We start from the raw sequence: 17732 nt of genomic DNA on the forward strand, positions 1-17732 counted from the left end.
GAGCAGGAAATTAGGGGAGTTGCTTTTATTCAAACTCCCAAATGTGTCAGTTTCTCAAAGTTTAAGTCCTTCCCACTGCCGACCATGAATCAATGGATTAAATAGTCAACCAGATATCACTTGTGTATGTAAAAACCCAGATAGCAAACAAAAAGAGGTAATCAATATATCTCTCTCCATCAAGCATCGGCTACTCTGATTAAAGGAAAACAGAAATATACGTTCATCTATGGAAGATTATTTAGAAGCAGAAGGGTATAGAGATAGGCTTCAGGATTAGACTGACTGTGAAACACATCCATGCAGTTTGCAAACTTTGGACTTTGGTTCTAAGCCAAGGCCATTTCTTGCCTGCTTCCTACACCCCGCCCCCTAGCTGCCCTCCTTGGCCCCTCCAATCCTTTCTCTACTCAGCAGCTGGAGCTGCCCTGCGGCCCTTGAACTTGCTCCCAGCCTGTCGACAAGCCCAAGTCTGGCTTGTTTTTATATCGATCCCTAAAAACCAGTCTAGGTCTTCATTGTTGATTGGACAAACACATGTTGGCCGTGTCTGTAAAATGGGGATAATCATACCCCCTTATAGAGTTGGGAGGACTGAATTATGCAGCATAGAGGTAGCACACAGCCAGAGCCCAGCAAATATTAACAACCTCACAGCCCCTTTAACAACCTCAAGGAAAAGAAACTTCACTGTCGTGAAATAATGCCCCTGTGTTAGCACTGAGGGAACAGCTTAGTGCCTATGTCCCGTCCACACGTGCAGTGTCAAGCCAGAGGTCTGTAGCCACGTTCGGTGCTTCATCATGCTCTGAAGAATGTAATGGGGAAAATACCACGTCAGAACCTCCCAGGTTCCCATCTTCGGGATCAGAGTAACTATGACTTCCCTTGTAATCCGACCACAACTAGTTTGTCCAGCGCTCACACATGTACACACACACGGCATGGTCGGGGAGCGGATCCGGGCTAAAGAAACTGTTCCAGAAGCTGTTCGTGCCTGCCTTATCTCTTTACCGTGCTACTGCACACTGGCCCAAGGTCCATCTGCCTGGGGACTCCCGGCACAGCAGGAGCTCCTCTTCCTGTGCAGAAGGCAGGCTGGGAGTGAGAGAATAACACTCCCCTCCCCAGGAGCAGCCCTAACCAGTGACTGATGGGAAGAGTGTAAATACTCCACTCCTTTGCCTCCACTGGGGTGGTGACCCACGGAGTGTGTGCTACCCACTGATGCCCCGAGTTCCCCAGCAGATTTGGCTCTGGTCACCCGCAGTGAGGACCAGCTGGATCTGGCTGCCTTCTCTTCCCTGCCTTGCCCCACCCCCTCCTCCACTGGTTCCTGGGATCACTTCCCAAATAAACTCCATGCACTCGAATCCCTGTCTCAGGGTCTGCTTCTGGGGAAACCAGACTAAGACAGTAACCAAACAGGAAAACACACAAGAGTCCCCAGTTCACAAACACTCACTGCAGTATCTGTGACTAAGCAGTGGAGAAATCCAAATGCCTAACTGGCTGCTAACGGCCTCTGCCTGACCACGAGGATCCCTTACACAGAGAGTTTTATCCAGACTTCACCATTCCTCCTGCCTCTATCGCAGGTTCTTCTCTCTGGGAGCCAAAGCAGAGGAATGTGCATGTTCCCATAGACACAGCGGCATCAGTGGCAGTTCAGTGTCCTTGGTATGACAACCCATGTAGGTATTAGGGCCTCACAATCTTGTCCAGCAGCAGCAGAACCATTTTAGAAACACGCTGTTTCTTGATGGGAGTCAGCCCTTCGCTGTAGGCAGACTTGTCCCTACAGTTGATTCGCTTTGGCTGGGTGTTGGGGGCCCAATGATGATTCAAGGATGGTCACTGCCATCTGAATTTTAACTACCTGAAGAACCAGCTTGTAAAACTTGGGGCCAGCCCAGAAACCTGGATTCCTAGAGGCCATGTTTTTAATTGAAGTCATCTTGGTTTCATTGAACCTCATGGTCAACCTCATGGTCAACCTCATGGTCAACCTTCCAAACCCTGGGATCCTTCAAGCCCGGGAATAAGCACTTGCTTCCCCTCTGCCACTGGGCAGGTGGCTGTGCCAATGGTTATGGAAGAAAGGCCTGGCTGAAGTGGTTCCTAGAACCATCTGCTCCTGGATATGCAGGTGCTGCATTCCTGAGAGAAGGACGCAAAGAAAGGTCAAGAACTCCTGGCCTGACTTTGGAGACTACATGCAGGGGCTGAGTCTCCCACAAAACCCTATCTCCCCAAGCTTAAAGCAGTGATCCCCAAGGTCCCTGCTCGTTCCAAAATCCCATGGTTCTAGACATGTAAGGCATTAAATAGGTTTTTGTTTCCTGATACTAGTATCATTTATGACACTACTTATATGACAAAAGATGTCCTGTGTGTCAAGCTTTTGGAACATGAGTGTTTGTTGAAGGCCCATACTAGTGAATTCTTGCATTATAGTCAAATTTGTACACGCAATGTCCTGAAAGCAAAGTGTCTTTGTTTATTAATTATCACAAGTAGCTGAATCATTGTGTTTTAGTTTCACAAAGGAGTCACAGGCCAGCAGATAACTCCCATATTCATAGTTTCACGGAATAATTCTCCTCAAAGTACTGAGACTTCCCTAAAGTATTAAGTGTCTTTCTCCTCAAATAAGAGACAGATTTGTGCATCTTCTCACAGCTGCTCCCCATTTACTAGCATCAAGTCATATAGAAACACAGTACTGGTCAATGGATAAGCAGACAGATTGATTGTTGCCTGAGAAAACCCAGAGCTGTGGGTTTCTGCAGTTTAATGTGCTTGTGAAAAATTTTTTGTCGATATCACAGTGTTAACATAAAATCAAGTATTGTCCATGTGTGTCTCACCCTTGTAAAATGACTCACCATCCACATGAGGATTCAGTGTCTTTCACCCCAGGAAGTATCTTATTTGAGAAGCATGTCTCCATCTTCAGTTGGCGCTAAAGGTTCAATCCCCACTTATATCTTACAAGCTACACTGATCTCAGTAGGCCTTATGCCTGTTGCCTCTTCTTTCTATTTAACTGCTGCGCTAGGAAAAAAGAGAAGCTTTAGCTGTCCACTTAGAGCTACAGCTCTTATCCACAGCGCTTGAACAGGTGAGGTTTCATTTCACTCCTGTTGTCACTGGTGTCACTCATTCCCACGCTTGTGTCCTGTGTGTTTGGGGGAGGGGCCTGCAAGGCTGGGAAAAGAGTTCTGGGTTCTCTCCTGGATTATGAGGGCTTCAACAGAACATCTTCTTCTCTAGGCAAAAGATGAACTGAGCCCTCGAGAATTAATATACTCATAATGCTAATAGATAAAAAGGCAGTCCACATAAGCAGACAATTGACCAAAAATAAAAGCAAAAAAAGAAGAATGTAAATGACCAATAAGCACATGAAAAAATATTCAACTTTAATTGTATCTCAGCTGTATTCAATACAACACCTAGCCCAGAACTTGGCATATGGTGTGCACAATCATTTTTTCCATTCAACAAAAGCACATTGAGGCACTGGGAAGACAGCCATGAACAGGGCAAAGTTTATCGTTTGTTCAGACAAGCAATAAAAATGCAAATTGAAATAATGAAATGCCACTTTGCCTAACAAATTGGATGGTTAAAAAGAACGATAATCAATGTTGGTAAGAGTTCAGGGAAATAGGCAGTCTATTACCCACAAAGTAACACATATTAGCACACTGGTGACTTGGTAACTCGAAGCAATCAAAGTGTGCATACCCTTTGATCCAGCAAATATGCTTTCAATCATTTGTCCTAAGGAATAACTGGACAAGCAGCCAAGGGTATATCACAATGCAGTTCATCAAGTGTTATATTTTTATACTAGGAAGACTTTGAAACAACCTAAGGGTCCAACAATAAGGGACTCTTGGGGAAATGGAGGGGATGAGCTCCAGAAAACAGATGGGGCATTGGCATTGGAATGGCAAAGACAGAATAGTCCAGATACAAGTAAGTGGGTAAATTTGATGTTTAGGAAGATGAAGAGAGTTTGTTTTATGTTCTATGCTTCCCCCCCTCCGCCCCTCTGTTACCCAACCAAACTTGGGTCTGCTTGCCTGGGCACAGTAAAGCCAATCTACTGACACTGGGTTGTGGTGAAAGGAAATGTAGTGTTTATTGCAGGGCACCAAGCAAGATTGGGGATGGCTAATGCTCAAGAGGCCGGAACCCCTGGTGGCTTTCACGGAAAGGTTTTTAAAGGTAGGGTGAGTGAGAGGGTTGCAGGGCACATGATCAGCTTGTGTACATTCTTCTGATTGGCTGGTAGTGAGGTAATGAGGAGTCAACATCATCAACCTTCTGGTTCCAACCTGTCTGGGGCCTGCCTACATGCTGATGGTCAGCATGCGGTTAATGTTTTCCACCTGCAGGGGTTTCAGTATTTGCAAAACAGCTCAAAGGATATGGCTCAGAATGTTATCTTATAGCCCTTGAGAGGAACTAAAGGTATTTGACTTTATTTAATGGCTAAACTATTATTATTTTGTCTTGCTTGACTGTTTTCCTTTGCTTCTGCATTTTCTCACTTCTAAATTTATTAAATTTATTCTTTGGAACTCAGGGATGGCCTAGGAGGCTAAAGTCTTTCTACAAACAAGAGGACATGGGGGCAGGGGATGGTCTGTCCTGGGAAGGCCCCATAAGGTCCTGCTTGCTTACATCTCTAGCTTTCTGAACTAGAAGGCAAGTTTGCCTTCTGAAAGTGAGGGGATAGTGAAATTTGAGTGTCAGGATTGTGGAGAGAGTTTGAAATAGCTATTGCATAGAATGGGAGAAAAACGTGTGGAGAAATATAAAGGATCCCCAGGGTAAGGTCAGAGATCACAAACATTTACTTGAGATAAAGAGCCTGTAAAAGAATACAGCAACTATGCACACTACTATGTATAAAATAGATAAAAGACCTATGGTATAGCACAAGGAACTATATTCAACATCTTATAATAACCTATAAGGGAAAAGAAGTGAAAAGAATATACAGATAGGTACATATAACGGAATCGCTTTGCTGTACACCTGAAACTAGCATCACATTGTAAATCAACTTCAATAAAAAAAAAGAAAAGAATACAGCAACCTTGAATGCAAATAAATGCAAAATAAAAATTCATTCTATTCAAAGAAAAGGTCTAGTAGTAGCAGGTCTATTCATGAATCCATATCATTAGGCACAATTACGCAATACAGCTCAATAGGTTCTGGGATTTACATTAGAACTCCCCATTTCATAACTAAAATTTATAGATGAATCTCAAACCAGACTGCAGGAGTGGGGAGATAAAAATGGAAATTAATTCCAACCACAATAGGAACAAAAAAATGTGAAATTAAAGCTTAACAAGAAGACTGCAGATCTCTCAGAAACCTACCAGTTTTGCTGGTAGGAAAGACAGTGTAAAGAAGAATTCTTCCAAAATGAGGGTAGACATTTACTGTAATTTAAATCAAAATCTGAACTAGAAGTTTTTTTTAACTTTTCAAAAGGATTCAAAAAATCACCTGATAAAATAAAGTCAAGAATAACTTAGAAATGCTTAGAAAAAATAAAAGAAATGAAGAGGACCTATCTATTAAGATAGTAAATCATGTTTTAAAGGCAGAGTAATTAAATTTGTGAGATATTGATAAAGGATGCAATGAAATAGTCCAGAAGTATGCCCTAGAATATACTTAATTTAACTCACAACTGATCTCATAATTACCACCCACCTCTCACCCCTGGTTGAGAAGAGATCATTTTTTAATAAGTGTGTTGAGACGTATGTGCACTTGTTCTTTTGGGGGAAGGGATGTGGCAAGAGAGGAAGGTCCTTAATGTTCTCTCCAACAAAGGAATGAATGGCTCCCCCAGGTTTGCAGGGCCAGCAATACGTACAGGAGACAATAAGGAAAAGATGCCAACTTCCCATGAGAGGTAGTGGCACAAGTTCTGGAGTTTGAATTCTTGTTCAATCCTTGTTACAAATAATTGTTGAACTATTCTAAGAGCTGTAATACAATAGGGACCAGAGAGAAAAGGTCCCTGCTCTTGTGGAATTTACCTACTGTTGGGGGCGACAGCTGATAAGTATGTAAACACATACAGGGGAAGAAGTCCTTAGTGATCAGTGCTAAGGAGATTCAGCAGGACGCTCACGGATGGAGTTGGAAGGAGTATGAGTCATGGATGGTCCAGACTTTTCTGACCAACTCTGTTTTCCACTGAAACCCGAAAGACACAAAGGGAAAAGTCAGGCAAAGATCTAAAGGAAGGGCTTTCCAGGCAGAGAAAAACATGCAAGGCCTTAAGGTGGAAATGACCTTGACAAGTTCAAGGAATGGCTTAAAGAGCTAGGGTAGCTGGGGCAACATGGCCAAGGGGAGAGCGCTTGGAGAAGTGAGAGAGGGAGGGGCCAGAGCAAGCCAGCGGTGTGGGCCATGCAGAGAACTTTGGCTTCTATTCTGTGTGAGATAGGAAGCACCTGGAAAGGTTTCAGCAGAGACATTACAAGGAGCTTACATTTATCAAGATCACCCTGGTTGCCATGTGCCACCTCCGTTCCAAGTGAACGTGGAAGGTGGTTTCCTGTGTCATTGGGCTACTATGGAGCTGAGCACGTGCCCTGGCAGAGCCCTGGTTACCGCCAACAAGTGGGGAAGTGTGTCCAGTGAGTATCAGGAAATAATTTTCTGAGGAACAGCCAGTATGCTAAGCAAAAGAGACTGACAACCATGATCACCTCCTCTGCCAGGACAGGAAGTCCTGCCTGCCCTACACCTGCCCGGGCAGGTATGGTCAAAGGTAGTGGCCCCAGCATTCCCCTCCTCTCTCACCATCACCAGGTCCTGCAGTGGCCTTGCTCAGGTGCCCACATCAAACAACAGGGACTCCACCAAGGAAGGGAAAGAAAATGACCATGGGGAAACATACAGACCAGTGGGTTTATTTCTGGAACTAAATTAAATGTGCAAATAGCACATTTAAAAAAATTCATTTTGGGCTTCCCTGGTGGTGCAGTGGTTAAGAATCCGCCTGCCAATGCAGGGGACACGGGCTCAATCCCTGGTCTGGGAAGATCCCACATGCTGCGGAGCAACTGAGCCCATGTGCCACAACTACTGAACCCATGCATCGCAACTACTGAAGCCCATGCCCCCTAGAGCTCGTGCTCCGCAACAAGAGAAGCCACCGCAATGAGAAGCCTGCGCACCTCAACGAAGAGTAGCCCCTGCTCGCCGCAACTAGAGAAAGCCCACATGAAGCAACAAAGACCCAACTCAGCCAAAAATAAAATAAATGAAATAAATTTTTTAAAAAATTCATTTCAATTATCACAATTTTTAAAAATCTTATTTCTTTCATAGGTGGCTTTGACCATCAAAATCTAAACGATTTAAGAACCCAAACATTCCTAGAGGTCCATTCTCTGATCTCCACTACATTTCATGTTTCAATTTATTACATATGCTAATTTATTAGGTTCATACTCCAATTTCTTTCCACAATTCTGTGCCACCTTCTTTCAAGTCAGTCGTTGGGGACGTGAGTCTGTTCGTGGAGAATGTATTTTGACGGGTTGTAGAGGCTTTGCCGGAGCGCCTTATGTTTCATGAGAACTGAAACATATTTGCATTGAATTTTTCTAGCAGATTTCTGTCAACTATTCAGGAGGACATATGGAGTTTCTTTTCTTACCTTTGAGAAGGAAAAAAAATACATGAAATCAGGGCATTTGGACAAATTTCCTTGCTTGCTCTGGCGGTTTGATAGAAGCATTTCATAAAGCCAAGGCAGCATCTGTAATGTGGGACAGAAAAGTAATGAGCGGGCTGTGAAGTCTGGATCACACTTAGATCAGATTTTCTCAGAGGCCACATTCTTGTTCACTCTGATTGTTTTTGGTGGCTCCATCTCAGGTAGGCTCAGTAAGGCTCAGAACAGGAGCTGGTCGCTTGGGAGATCTCAAGCTCTGTTGTGTGACTTGGTCATTGGTATACAAATCAACGAGCTTGTTCTGATTGATGGCACTTTGTGGAGGCTACAGGCCCTTCTCTCGCTGATCTGTTGTTCATGGATCTGATTATTCAGTTAGATTCTGTTGTTCCATCACTTTCTGCAGCCCATTGGGTCCCAGGAATTATGCAGGTGGAGGAGGTGATGTGGCAGGTGGGAAGGAGTGTGGACCTTGAAGACCAAAGTCTCTGGGTTCAAATCTCAGCTGTGCATCTTCTTCCTTGAGCCACAGTTTCTTCATCTCTCAAGATGGGATGAAAACAGCCACCACGTCAGGTTGTGATGAGGGTTACACGAAATCACGAGAAGCCTGGGGTCAGACCCGGCACAGGAAGGACGCACATTAACACTGAGTTGGCTCCCTTCCTTCCTTTCTTCCTCCCTAAAGGGCTCTCTCAGGAGCAAGGTGTCCCAGGAGAGGTGAGGCCCCATACACATTTTATGCAACTTGAACACTGAAAGACTTTTCTCCTCTGCCTGTAATTCCTGCATGGGAGCCAACATGTTTTTAGAAGACTCTGTTAAAGTTCTTTCTGTTTCCTGTGCTTCCAGACTGACCCCAAGGTCACACATTAACGGAACCTGCTTGCCCCTCTGCAGGTCCACAGCCTGTGGCTCCCAGTGCAGGGTAGGACCTGTTTTCTGCTACCTGGGTCTTCCTTCCCTTCTCCTGTCTCTGCTCTCTGAGGACAGGAACCCAGGCTTACTCACTCTGCATCCCCTGCAGGGCCCAGTACAGTGCTGGGCATAGAGCAGATGCTTCCTGAAGGCTTGAATTAAATTAGTGATGATGGGAAATAGTAGATGATGTTTGAGGGCCTGGCTTGTTTGGTTGCCCAGCTAGGCAATGACATACCTTATTTTTATTGCCTATCAGTACGTATGGTTCAGTATGCTCCCTACTGGGAAACGGAGGGTCCTGCGTGCGTGCATGTCTTGAATGTCAGTGTCAGGTTGTTTACTGTCATTTCTCAGGACAAACCATTCTGTATTCTGATATTGTGTCTTCCATTTTTGGTGTTAAGGTATCCCTTCTTTATGAAATTATGGTGAAGCCAGACAGTAGTAGACCATGGTGGCATTTTTTTTTTTTAATATTCTTACTTAGCAAGAGAAAAAAACTGGAGCAGCAAAGTTCAACTTTCTTTCTTTTTTTTTTTTTTGGTTAAAAAATAGTAAAAAGCCTCCTTCAAAACACCAAGTAGTCAAGGAAAGTTGTTTCAAGAACACAGTACAGGACTTCCCTGGTGGTGCAGTGGTTAAGAATCCACCTGCCAACGCAGGGGACACAGGTTCGATCCCTGGTCCAGGAAGATCCCACATGCCGCGGAGCAACTGAGCTCATGCTAGCCATAGCTACGGAGCCCACACGCTGCAACTACTGAAGCCCGTGCCCCCTAGAGCCCATGCTCTGCAACAAGAGAAGCCACCGCAATGAGAAGCCTGCGCACCTCAACGAAGAGTAGCCCCTGCTCGCCGTAACTAGAGAAAGCCTGCATGCAGCAACGAAGACCCAACACAGCCAAAAAGGAAAAAAAAAATAGAACACAGTACATAATAAAAGGTGTCTAAGCTACTGGCCATCACCAGTAATGTGCCCATCTTGAGCCAGTAGGGCAGGTGGGAGAGTTTTGAGGACAGGTGGACAGCTCTGGACCCAAACACTTTGGACACTTGGCATATGCTGACTAATTTCATCTTCTCGAAAACCCCTTGAGCTAGATGGTGTTATCTCCATTTCATAGCTGAGGCTCAGAGAGATTAAGTTATCTTCCCAAAATCTACACAGAGTAACCTGAATTTCCCAAGCCTCATGATCTGGTGTGTACAATGAGGAGGTCACCTTAACATCCGTCCCCACTAGGAAACCACAAGACCGGAGCATCCACCCACCCCCACTGTCTCCCTCCATTATTTGGGGGAATCTAGGGGAAAGATCTCCTACATGTTCACAACCAGCCCTCTTATAGTGGCCTGCTCAGGGCCTTCACCAGGCTGCTGCTGCTGCCCAGATCCACCCTAGGAACCAGCCCTGCCCAGGTGCCTTCTCCATAGAGGCTCCAGATCAGCAAGATCAGGGCCAAGTTATGACTTTTGTGGGCCCAAGCACTTTTGCCTTTGTGGACCCTTTCCTCCACAAAAACCCATCTAAAATCGTATTTTACAATTGTGTTAGTATAAAGATTAATATTGTGTATTAAAACATGTGCCTGGAACTAATAGTTCATTTTTCCTTATGATTTTAAAAGAAATTAAGACATTTTCATGGACCCCCTAAAAGAATGGTGGGCCCTAGGCTCCACGCCTGCTGAGCCCAATGGGTAAGGAGGCCCTTTGCAAGACCCTGCTCACGTGGCAGTCCCCTCACCACTGCCCTCCCTGCTTCATAGGTTGACCCATGGACCTCAAAGCATACTGCCTGCTTCTAAATCTCACAAAAACCCTAATGTCAATGTCCTTTCAGCTTCTATCTGTTTAGGTCTTATTATAGGTGTCAGAACAATCCCCGGAGGTGGAACTGGGAAATTCCCTCTTCTGCCCCAGAAACCTGGACACATCATTTAGTCCTCAAAGCTTTTATCCCACATTGTATTAGGTTCTGTCATATCAAGACTTATATCAAGTCACATAAATAGATACCCCAGGCCTCTGTCACAGCCCCAGTTCATCACACACAGCCAGATACTGAATCCGTTTTGGCGCTGCTGAGACTGGCAGACACATGTGCACGCACATGCCCAAGGGTAGAGAGGGGTCTGGGATCAGGCCTCTGTTATTCCACTGTGTTCTCTTCCTGCCTCTTCCAGGCAGCTAATGAGACCCTGCTACTCACATGTTCACAAGCTTGAGCCATTCTGGTAAGCAGCAGTCCCACTTATTCCAGCTTGAAATGAGTTTGCATTTCTTTGTCCAACACAAAGCTTTGAAATGAATGACGACACTGGAAAATTATCAGGAGAATTTGCGAGGATTGCAAATAAGCAGGTATATCTAGTGTTTAGGATGGAAATATTTTCTTCTTTCGAATTCTAGAGACTCAGAATCTCCCCCTGGCAACACTTTGCATGCTGCATGTCTTTGGAAAACAGTTTATAAGGAAGAGTAAATGGAGGAAGAATTCGTTTCTAACAACATGTTTTTATAGGAAGAGAAGGGGCTTGGCTACAGGATGGAGAGATTGCTCGGGCTCAAGTGTGTGGGTAATGAGACAAAAAGTAAAGGAGTCTGCTCTGCCCTGCAGTCCCTAGAAAGAAGAGAAAAGATACAGGTGGGATTTTGATGTGGGTCCTGACCTGGTCTTCTTTCTCAGGTCCACTGACATGGCCACTGTTGCAGGCCCCCACCTCGGAGTGGTACATCACCTCCTTAAAGGTCAGCATTGGTCCTGTTGTTGGTCACAGTCTGGCAGGAAGCTGAGTCTTTGTTGAGGGTGACGCTTGTTTCTCTGCCTCACTGCTGAGCGATGGAGGAAACACTGGAGGTTTCTCATCACCTTCTGTACCCTGAGCGTGGACTCTTGGTTCCAGCCGGGTGATTGTAAAGTTGACATAATAGATTTGATGTTCCACAAGGGGATGTGACACAGACCGGACCCTAGAGGAGGACACTCAGGCTCTCAGTGGTGACCATGCGTGGTCGGGATGGGAAGGAGCGTCAGTGTGTCAGAGCAAATACATCCCCGGGGCATATCAACAGCTGAAAGCTCCTCCTCCACCCTGGAGAAGCCATACTGGCTATGCTGGGCATTTTGAAAGGGAGTCATGCATGTACCCGGCACTTAATAAATTTTTTGTTTAATTTGTGTTTCTTTGATCACTAGAAGGTTGAATTTGGTTACTGCATGAGTCCACTGGCCATTTTCATTCCATCATCCATGGGGCCCTTGGCCACGAGTGTCTTTGAGGCCAACCTTCCTGTTCTGCAACAGCCCCTATTCTGTCAGCTGATTGTCTTCACACTTTCACGTCTCCCTTATTTGATACCATGGACCTGTCACATTTGACCCATCTTATAATTAACGTCTGGAGTAACGTCGGCTGCCATCATAGAGAGCTCTTTCTGGCTCTGGAATCGTGCTTTGTTTGTGCCATTCAGCTCAGGTCTCTGGAGCTGTAAGCAATGAAGCAGGAAGGCTCCTGTAGATTTTCATTTCTCCCACACACAGGGCTCCCTGCCAGCACCTCTGAATCCTCACCAGCTTTTTACCTGAACAAAACCCTGTCTGGTGCTAAATATAGCTTTATTTCACATAATTGTAGAAGGCACTTTCTACTTTTAAATCTAGACTGGGCAGGGAACAGGACATTTACATAACAAGTTGGTGTTAACCCTGTGACAAACCTTCTAATCGCTTACTGGCCTAGTGAGTAAGCTAAGGAACAAGGAGGTTGGGTGCCCTGCTCCTGTCACACAGCTAATTAAATCCCAGTTATCTTCACTTCCAGCAGGTGCCCTGTCCACTCCCGCGCTCACATCCAAGCAAGCCCGCGATACTCCTGTAGAACACGCAAGAACCACCCGATTTCCTAGAGGTGGGATTAATTCCCTGCAAGTGTTTGTGGGTTCCAGTTTGTGTTTCACAATGGAGGGCAGAACTGGGACACCAACCAACCAGAAAGATCTTGTCCAGTTTCCATATAATTTTTTTCAGTTACTTCCCCAGCTGGAAGCTGGTTCCCTTCTGAGGGGGACCACAGACCTCCCAAGTGAAGCTGTGCTGCTCTCCACAGACCAGCTGCTGGGGACTGCTCACTCTCACTTAATGACAAGTGCAAATACCTTCAGGGGTCAGGAAAGTGTGTCACCGTGTCAAGTGGCTGGGGTAGAGCTAAAGGCACACTCTGAGGGCAGGGACTCCATCCACTGTTCACTGCTTATCCCAGCACCTGGAGCAGAGCCTGCGCACCACAGGCCCCCAATAAGATATGTATGCAATAGAATGACTGGTGGGGACTGCAGAGAACTGGGAAGTGCTTATCTCACAGAAGGCATTCTTGTCAAAAAAGCATGCCTCTAGGCAATATTTGGCTTCCAGCTGGCAACTCCTATGATTGAATAAACAAGGCTATTTCTGGACGGAAAGGAACAATGACTGCCAAGCAACATTGATGTCCAGCTTATCGCTTTGATATTATATGTTCAGTTGGAGTCAAGACACAGATAACTCTTTCTGTTTAAGCACCTCTGAAGTCCTTCCCATTAATAACATTGGCCCCTTAATGACCCTGGACCAACTGGAGATGTGTGTAAATGTTAACATTTGCCCTCCCATCGTGCTGTGGTCTAACCGTTTTTCCTGAATCCCTTTGTCAAATGATGTACAAAGGCACCTCTTCTATCAAACAAAGGGCAAGCTTTCTAAATACAAGCTTTATTTACGAAGAGAAGGGTACCAAACCTGCTTTCATACATACAACGTTGCCTTTTCTAAAATGGACTTAAGCAAACAGTGGCAGCTATTCCTTGCCAAAAACATTCTGAGTCCAATTCATCTCCAAAACCTGCCACATCGAGTTACAGGATTCTAGATAATGGCAGACAGCCTCTGCAAGTTTTTCCTAAGGTAAAGAGCTGGCTTGGCCCTCCCTCGGACACTTCCCTTATTCTGGTGAGTCTGCGTCACCTTCTTCCATCTTATTTTCCTGATAACCCAGACCCATTTTTCTGGTATGTAGCAAACTCCCTTGAACCAAAAGAAGCATAACTCTTGGGTGAGTCAAGCAGCTACTGTGAAACTGACAGGCTCCAGAGGAGCCCTCTGAGCACATGTGCCCTAACCCTAGGATGACTGACAGGTGCCAGGATGAGACCCTAGGATGAGACCATGTACCAGAGCCCAGAGCCAGCTTCTAGACTGTGGACTCAGCCACAGACTCGTCACTTAGACACTCTGATTCCATAGTGAAGTTGCATGGCCACTGAAAACTTCCTCTAGTGAGATAAAACCTGCAGTAGAATTTACTTGAGGAAACAAATTTTGCAAACCAAGTCAGAGCTATTATTAATATATTTTGGCCAGAATATATGAATCAGATAGATACCTTGGGAGGTACCAAAGGCATTCAAATTCCAGGCTTTCTTGAAACACTTTACTGGTTAAAAAAATGCCCATGGGCAATAAATATTTGACTTCCAGTTTACAAACCAGGTGATGGGCTAAGTAAAATTGATTGTAGATGGACACCAATGGTGCCAAGCAACATTGACCTCCTGCTTACTTCTTGGTGCTATATGTTCAGATGAACTCAAAGATGCAGATAATTCTTTGTGGCTGAAGTACCTCTGCTCCATTAAAGACCTTGGCCCAGATCTGGACTGACTGTAATTTTGAGCCATGAATATAAAAACTAGAAGTGACTTGTATCAGAAATATATTCAACCACAAATAACAGAAAATCCAGCCAGTAGGGGCTCCAACAGGTAGGGACTTATTTTGCACACATGTATCAAGGTGTTCAGAGGCGGTTCAGCTGATCCAGTGCTATGTGGGCTCAGGCTCTTTCAGTCTTTCTGACCCACCTGACCCAGCATTTTGGTATCATCCTCACTCTTGTTGGCTTCCTAACCGCAGACCTGTGATCAAGGCAGAGAGAAGTGGGGGCAGGAGAGCATCAGCTGCATCTATTCACCTGATTAGGAAAACAAAAGCTTTGCTAGAAACCCCTCAATAGACATTCCCTTCAGGCTCACTGGTCAGAACGATGTCACATGACTGCCCCTGGCTGCAGGAGAGGCTGGGAAATGCAGCGTATTTTCTGTTCAGCCTTAATGGTGGGGGAAGATAAGGAAGAATGGGCTTGAGAATAGATGTGGGTGAGCTAACAACACAGTAGCTACCAGAGACTGCAGAGAAACTCTTTCCAATCCTCTCAATGTACAGATGACAGAACTGAGTTCCAGAAATGGGAAGTAGCCTGGCCAAGGTCCCATATCTAGATGAAATGACAGCTAGATCTAGAGCCCAGGTCTCCTAACTCTTCATCCACAAAGCTACCCATTGGACCACATCATGAATGTTGTTTGACAGAGTCTGTGACTGAAGCTCTGTTGAGGAAAGAGAATATCATCCAGCAAACGAGGTAATGAATATGAAACTATCAGCAGTGGGCAGAGGACCTAGTGGCTTCCACCTGAGCTCTCCTTCCTCTCTCCCTAAAAATCTGAAGTAATTCATTGTGAGTCACAGAAGCTAAGCCAAGTTACATCAGGCCTCCTCTCGGTCCCCTCAGACTGCATAGATTTTTTTAGTGTCTCATTCCTTTGGCACATTGATGTTTGTGTGTGTTATGAAACAGAATCGATCTCATGATGAGCACCATGATAATGTAGAACTTCCATGTCATTGTTAATGTTGTTCTTGTCTTCTGTCCCCTTCTGTTATTGGACCAAACAGAAGTATTCTGCTGTTTCTCTCTGCAACATCTCCACAGAAGTCCTGAAAGTCATCAACGCCACGGAGGAGTTGATAGCAGAGTCTACAGGGCCCTGGGAGTTCCCAACTGTCCCTCCTGACAGAGAGAAAGGGACGTTTCCTCTTGGAACAGACCAAGTGAGACTGGATGAGCAGCTGACTTCCCTGGAAGAAAATGTAAGACAGTGTGGATGTGCTCTGTCTAGGGCACACATGTCCAAAGGAGAAGCTGATGATGTTGTAACTCTTCACAAAGAGGGCAAGGACACAAATATACTACCACCATAGCAAATATATTCTCAGAAGGGTCTTAGACTGGGTGTCCCAGAAGCAGACCCCAAGATGAAGATTTCTGTGCAAGTGGTTTATTAGGGAAATGCTCCCAGGGGAGACTGGTAAGGGAGTGGGGAGAGGGAAGAAGTCAAGCAAAGCTATGATCTTAGACAAAAAGTAGCTTCAGCCCAATCCTGCAGGCAACTCCATGGTGTAAGTTGCATCTCAGAGTTGTCCTGACCTAAGGCAAAGGAACTGGCCCTTCCTACAGCCAGTGGGCACCTCAGTCTCTCTGAATGCAGGCGAAGTGTCTACAGTAGCTCAAATGCCGTTTTTGCATAGATCTGAGCTGTTGGAAACAAAGGCACACTGCAGCTTGGGAGCGGGGAGGGGAGTATGCAGAAACTATATAAGGGATCTGTGGGGATCCAGGTGGAGCATTGCCAGTGCCACTACAGAGAATAACAGTGGTTGCCAACAGAACTTAGGTTACTACCGAATTGCTCTGCCCTGCTTCACAGATATGTCTGCTCGTAATGGTTTTTCTGTCCTTCCAACTGGTGAGGAAAGAAAGAATGTAATAGATTCTTACATATAAACACCTACAATCATTTTTAAGACTTCAGTAAAGGTCCGATGAGAATTTTCGAACAATGCAAACCAGGGGTGACACAGAGAAATCTGGACATTAGCCACTCAGGCCATCGTTAACCATCACCAGTTGGCATCGTCCCGATGTCAAATCCAGTCAGGTGATTCCATCTTTCCAGACCCAGTAGAATCAACCCTAATTTGGAGATGGTCTAATGAATGGTTTTCTCAGAAACCGAGAAATATTATCAGAGAGATTTTTTGCCAGAAGTTGAAACAACAACAAATCAAAATGACTCAAGGTAAAAAAAAAAAAAAAAAAAAAAAAATGCCAATATTAGTTTCACTTTGAAAGTAGAAGACTCTCTCCCTTTGGATTCCCATAAAACCTAAGCATATGTCTGCCTCACTTTGTTGCCCTTTCTGTTCACTCATATACCTCCTATTAGATCAGCACCATTGACATTTTGGGTTAGATAATTCTTTGTTGCGGGGCCTGTCCTGTACGTTGTAGGATGTTTAGCAGCATCCCTTGTCTCTACCCACTAGATGCTAGAAGCTGCACCCTCCTAGATTTGACAATCAAAAATGTCTCAAGACATTGCCAAATATTAGCGGGAGCATGGGGGAAGAGTAGGGCACGGTCTTGCCCAAGTTGGAAACCGGATATATAAATTCCTATGGAACAGGACCTGCTGCCTTTCCTGTCTATAGCCCTAGCCCTTGGCCCTGAGCCTGACACAGAGGAGGTGTGCAAGGAATGTTTATATGATCACATCAGATGAATAAAATCCTATTTTAAAAGAAATGTTTTACTTCTAATGTGCAGGTCTCTGTTCTTTAAAAATGCCTATAATACAATTCTTTCAGGTGCTGATAGTCCTAAAATGGCCCTAATCCTGCACACACAGAATTGAAAAGACTAAAATAAAGATATGGTTCACCAGGAAAGGGAGGCATTTTTTTCTTTTTACGAAGTATGGTATCAAAAAAACTTACAATGCATGAAATAATCTAGATTTAAATGACAAAGGTCAGCACACTGAAAGCAAAGACAGCATGCCTTTTTTTCCCCTCTAAGGAGTTTATTGAAAAATACAATGGCCTTGGCAGAGTTTTCATTTTGTAAGATCCTTTTATTGTACATCATGTTTCTTTTTGTGGGTTCATTAACACTTTGAGTGCGAAACACATCTACTTAGCCACTGATTCAAGACGTCAGAAACACCAGCAGTGGAAAAGCTGGGGATTACAACTTCCTGCTCCCTGTCCAGCCCCTCTAAGATGCCTCTCCTGTTCTCATAGAGTTAACTGCCTACTTCCACCTCCTTCCCGACCCCAACCAGCTTTTCAAATTTCACCTCCGAAGAGATTCCATCTTTGTTCCTTTGAATTCTGTGGGTCTTTGAGTCACAGAAGGGATGA

The 17732-nt window shown here is 44.9% G+C and overlaps 1 protein-coding gene across 3 annotated transcripts in view; it reads left to right on the forward strand.

Annotated features, from left to right (window-relative positions):
• MYRIP (myosin VIIA and Rab interacting protein) overlaps positions 1-17732 on the forward strand; it is a 219958-nt gene that overhangs the window by 185471 nt on the left and 16755 nt on the right. For all 3 annotated transcript variants that reach the window (XM_032648309.1, XM_032648310.1, XM_032648312.1), the window contains one exon: positions 15426-15620. In XM_032648309.1, the coding sequence (XP_032504200.1) occupies positions 15426-15620 (195 nt within the window). The remainder of the gene's footprint in view (positions 1-15425; positions 15621-17732) is intronic.

Source organism: Phocoena sinus, chromosome 11 (assembly GCF_008692025.1).
Source record: "Phocoena sinus isolate mPhoSin1 chromosome 11, mPhoSin1.pri, whole genome shotgun sequence".
NCBI lineage: Eukaryota > Metazoa > Chordata > Mammalia > Artiodactyla > Phocoenidae > Phocoena > Phocoena sinus.